The sequence below is a fragment of the Lipotes vexillifer genome, unplaced genomic scaffold, assembly GCF_000442215.2.
Source record: "Lipotes vexillifer unplaced genomic scaffold, Lipotes_vexillifer_v1.1 scaffold1129, whole genome shotgun sequence".
Lineage (NCBI taxonomy): Eukaryota > Metazoa > Chordata > Mammalia > Artiodactyla > Lipotidae > Lipotes > Lipotes vexillifer.
Genome location: NW_006789022.1, coordinates 986,517 through 990,318, shown reverse-complemented (window position 1 = coordinate 990,318; position 3,802 = coordinate 986,517). Strand labels below are relative to the sequence as shown.

The window sequence follows — 3,802 nt, the reverse complement described above, 5'->3', positions numbered from 1 at the left end:
AGGAATGCCCCTGCTTTCCAGCGTGCAAACATCAGGGCTGTCTCTGGCTGGGCCTGCATTCCTGAAAGCTCCGGGATCTGGAAGCAGTCATCTAGGGGAAGGGCTCCCGTGGAGCTTTCCTATGAGCCAAAAGACTGAAGAAAACTGGCCGTGCAATGCTGTTCCCGCCTCTCTTACCTGCGGAGGCCACATGTTGTAACCAGAGGGGAATCGCCAAGACATGTGCTGGCCAGTTGGCTGGGGAGCGGACACAGTGTCCCTGATCCGCGAGGGCCCTTCCTCCCACCCCTTAATCCCAGTGGCTAGGGAGCGCATGGAGAGAGAGCAGGGGGCACAGGACAGCAGATGTGCCAGAGGAGCGAGTCCTGACCCCAAAGGGCTTGATTAGCTAGCAGCAAGGCATTTACCCGGTGCCAGGAGGCATGGGGTGATGGGGTGCACCCGGTGCCCAGGGAGCTCGGGAGGAGCGGCCAGCGACAAGGCCACCACAAAGCACAAGTAACCTCTGAACATTCACAGAGGTAGGGCGTTGAGACCACGTCTCCACTTCTGAACAGCTGTTCCATAATTACAAAGAAAATGAAAAATGTTTATAAGAGAGTCATCAGGGTGGCAAAGGGACTCAGACCAGACCACGTCAGGCTCAAGTAAGGCCAGGGGCGGGGCTGGCCTTCAAGGGGACTCCAGGCTCCCAGTGGTGGCCTCAGCCTGGGAAGGCTGCACGGAGACCGCGTCGTGGGCACTCTTCCCTGTCCTAAGGCGTAGAATGGGAACAGAGGGCAGAAACTACAGAGAAAGATTTGGGCTCAGTGAAGGGAGAACTTTCTAACAGGTAGAGTTACTGAATCAGGCTGTTTCTGTGGGGAGCTGGCCACCCATCTCTAGAGGTGGTAAGGAAGGGGCTGGGTGGCAGCCCTGCACAGAGACTCAGGAGCCCAACAGGAGGCGGACCTTCCTTCCAGCTCCACCACCAGACCTCTGGGAGCCAGCGGCACAGAGGTATGGCCTCTGGGGTGGGCACCGCCCTCCTCACGTGGCTGGGGGCTGGTGTGTGGGTCCTCGCAGTCTGCCACCTGCAGCCCCAACTCCTGGGTGTCCGTCACAAGCCCCGTCCTCGCCCACAGGTGACGCTGGGGGACACTCCCAGTGGAGACCTCTTCACCTGCCACATCTGCCAGAAGGCCTTCACGTACCAGCGCATGCTGAATCGCCACATGAAGTGTCACAACGACGTCAAGAGGCACCTCTGCACCTACTGCGGGAAGGGCTTCAATGACACCTTCGACCTGAAGAGGCACGTGCGCACCCACACCGGTAAGAGAAGCCCGCCCGGCGGAGGCCGTGGCCGCGGCCGCTGCACTGCTGTCCTGGGCCCTGGGGGGCCTGGGAGCTCTGGGCGGATGCCCTCCGCGGCTCGCTGGGGAGCTGGAGTCGGGCGGGCCTCCGGGCGCTCCTCTGCCGCAGAGTCGGGTCCCTGATGCCAGCACTGCCCTCCCCGCAGGAGTGCGGCCCTACAAATGCAGCCTGTGTGACAAGGCCTTCACGCAGCGCTGCTCTCTGGAGTCTCATCTCAAGAAGATCCATGGCGTGCAGCAGAAGTACGCGTACAAGGAGCGGCGGGCCAAGCTGTACGTGTGCGAGGAGTGTGGCTGCACGTCCGAGAGCCAGGAGGGCCACGTCCTGCACCTGAAGGAGCGCCACCCTGACAGCCCGCTGCTGCGCAAGACCTCCAAGAAGGTGGCCATGGCCCTGCAGGACACCGTCACCTCCCTGCTGCAGAGCAGTCACCACCTCTAAGCAGTGGTGCCCCGGCCTGGGCAGCCCTGAGAAGGCGAGGGCCGCCTCCCTGCCACCCGGCCAGCCCGCCCTCTGCGGCCTCCTGCTGGAGTGCCGTTGACCAGGCCTGGAGCCCGCGGGCACGCGTGCTCACTCAGGCCGGTGCTGACCTCTGCTCGCATTTGCGTCGGTGTTTGGCGGGCAGAGGCCGCTCTGAGCCCCGGCAGACGTGTGTAAGTGTGGGGCGGGGCGGGGCGGGCCAGGGCTGCCTTCAGTTTGAAGCAGCTCGGGTCCAGAGACAGGACTTCCTTCCCAGAGGAGGTACGTGAGGGCGATCCTGTTGTCCTCTGCTTCTGGAGCAGCGGGGGGATGGGGGGCTGCTGGTCCCCCGTGGACGGCAGAGTCAGGCGCCCTGGCAGAGGGCACCCCTGCAAACAACAGCTGTGCAGGAGCTGGCAACGGCCCGCCCGGCCATGTTCCTCGCGCTCAGGGCTGCAGAGGCGCTGCGGGGCGCTGCTCTTCGACAGGGAGATGCACGCGTGTGCACAGCCGTGGACGTGCGCGCACGCGGGAGGCCTTGCCATATATCACCTCATTTTTAAGAAATCAACTACAAGGTGCCAAGGAGGTTTTATTTCCTTTTTTAAAAGATGACATATGTACAGATAGTAATATATTTTTGGTGCCGATGGCGACTGTTTTAAGAGAGGGTGGAGCTGGCTTCTCTCCTCCCCACGCAGTTCTATTTATCCTGGACGTTTCACGCCTCCTCTGCGCCTTGGCTCTGGGGTGGCTGCCCTGACCCAGCCCCACCTCTCATACCTCCTGAGATATTTAACCTAAGACTTTCCTCCAGCCCTGCCTGGAGGAGGCTGTACTGCTCTCTGTTCTCCCTCTTCTGCCGGGACAGCCGTCACATCTTCTGCTCTTCCCTCCCCGTGTCTCTGCCTCCCTCCCACATCCTTTCAAGGCAAGTCTCAGGGTGACCGAGAGCCTCCTGATAACAGACCTTTTGCGGAACAACTCACCATTCCGGAGATCCGGGGTGGGGGGTGTCCAGCTGCGGCCGCAGGGGTAAGCCGGTTGGGGTGATGAGTCTGTGATGTGACCAGAGTCCACTGCCTGAAGTAACAGCAAGAGCGCAGGGCCAGGCTGTGAGGCCTGCTCTTTTCCTGGGAGAGTCAAAAACCCTAGGACGGGAACAAAAAAATTGGGACAGAATAATAACCAGACACATCAGAAACTTCTAGAGGGAGGACAGTATTAGATGGTTAACAAGTTACATTTGTAGCCTTTTTTCTGAATGTTTGGCAGATGGCGAGGCTGGGTCTTGAGCACCTAAGGAGGGAGCCACCCCTGGGCTGGTTGGCTCCACCTGAGGGACTCGGCCAGGCTCCCTTGACTTGGCTGGGCTTCCTGCTAAGAACACGAAAGGGGTGTGGGTCAAAAGGGAAAGACGGGCAGGGGCTGGAGCCAGCCCTGCTGAAGAACGAGAAGGCAAACTCGAAAGAGAACACAGAACAGAGCAGGTGAAGCCGCCCCGTGAAGCCAAAGCCCAGGCGGAACCAGCCTTGGCCTCTCCTGCCCGGACAGAGCAGCATCTGCACAGTCCCCGGACGCAGGGAAGGAGCCTTCTCCGACCTCCCTCTGAATGTGTATGGATTGTTCTGGAAGACTCTCACTTTAGTTTACTTTAGAGTCTGTGGGAGCTGCTGTATTCTGGAAGGTGTATAGCATAAACTAACATTCTCTGGAAGCCTTGTCTTGTTTACATTTCTGTATCCCTGTGTTCATTGCCTGTTCATTGTTCATCTCTGTGTTCATTGCCTATCTGAGGCAGTCACAAAGCTCTGTGCTGTCTGTTTTATAACTTTCCCCTCAACTATCTAAATAAAGGACTATCATTTTCTGTGTTTCTGCTTTTTTGTTTTATAGACCTCGTTTTTCCACCTGCAGGGAAATTAATCAAAGCAATTGATGCATTCTAGTCAAAGCTTTACCCTTTTACAGGTAGCGATGGCCCTGA

The 3,802-nt window shown here is 58.7% G+C and overlaps 1 protein-coding gene across 1 annotated transcript in view; it reads left to right on the top strand.

The window, feature by feature from the left end:
* OVOL1 (ovo like transcriptional repressor 1) overlaps positions 1 to 1,798 on the top strand; it is a 9,577-nt gene extending 7,779 nt beyond the window's left edge. Inside the window, exons 3-4 of the mRNA XM_007461982.1 lie at positions 1,125 to 1,314; positions 1,502 to 1,798. Of these exons, the coding sequence (XP_007462044.1) occupies positions 1,125 to 1,314; positions 1,502 to 1,797 (486 nt within the window). The 3' untranslated portion in view covers position 1,798. The remainder of the gene's footprint in view (positions 1 to 1,124; positions 1,315 to 1,501) is intronic.
* Positions 1,799 to 3,802: the final 2,004 nt, after the last annotated feature.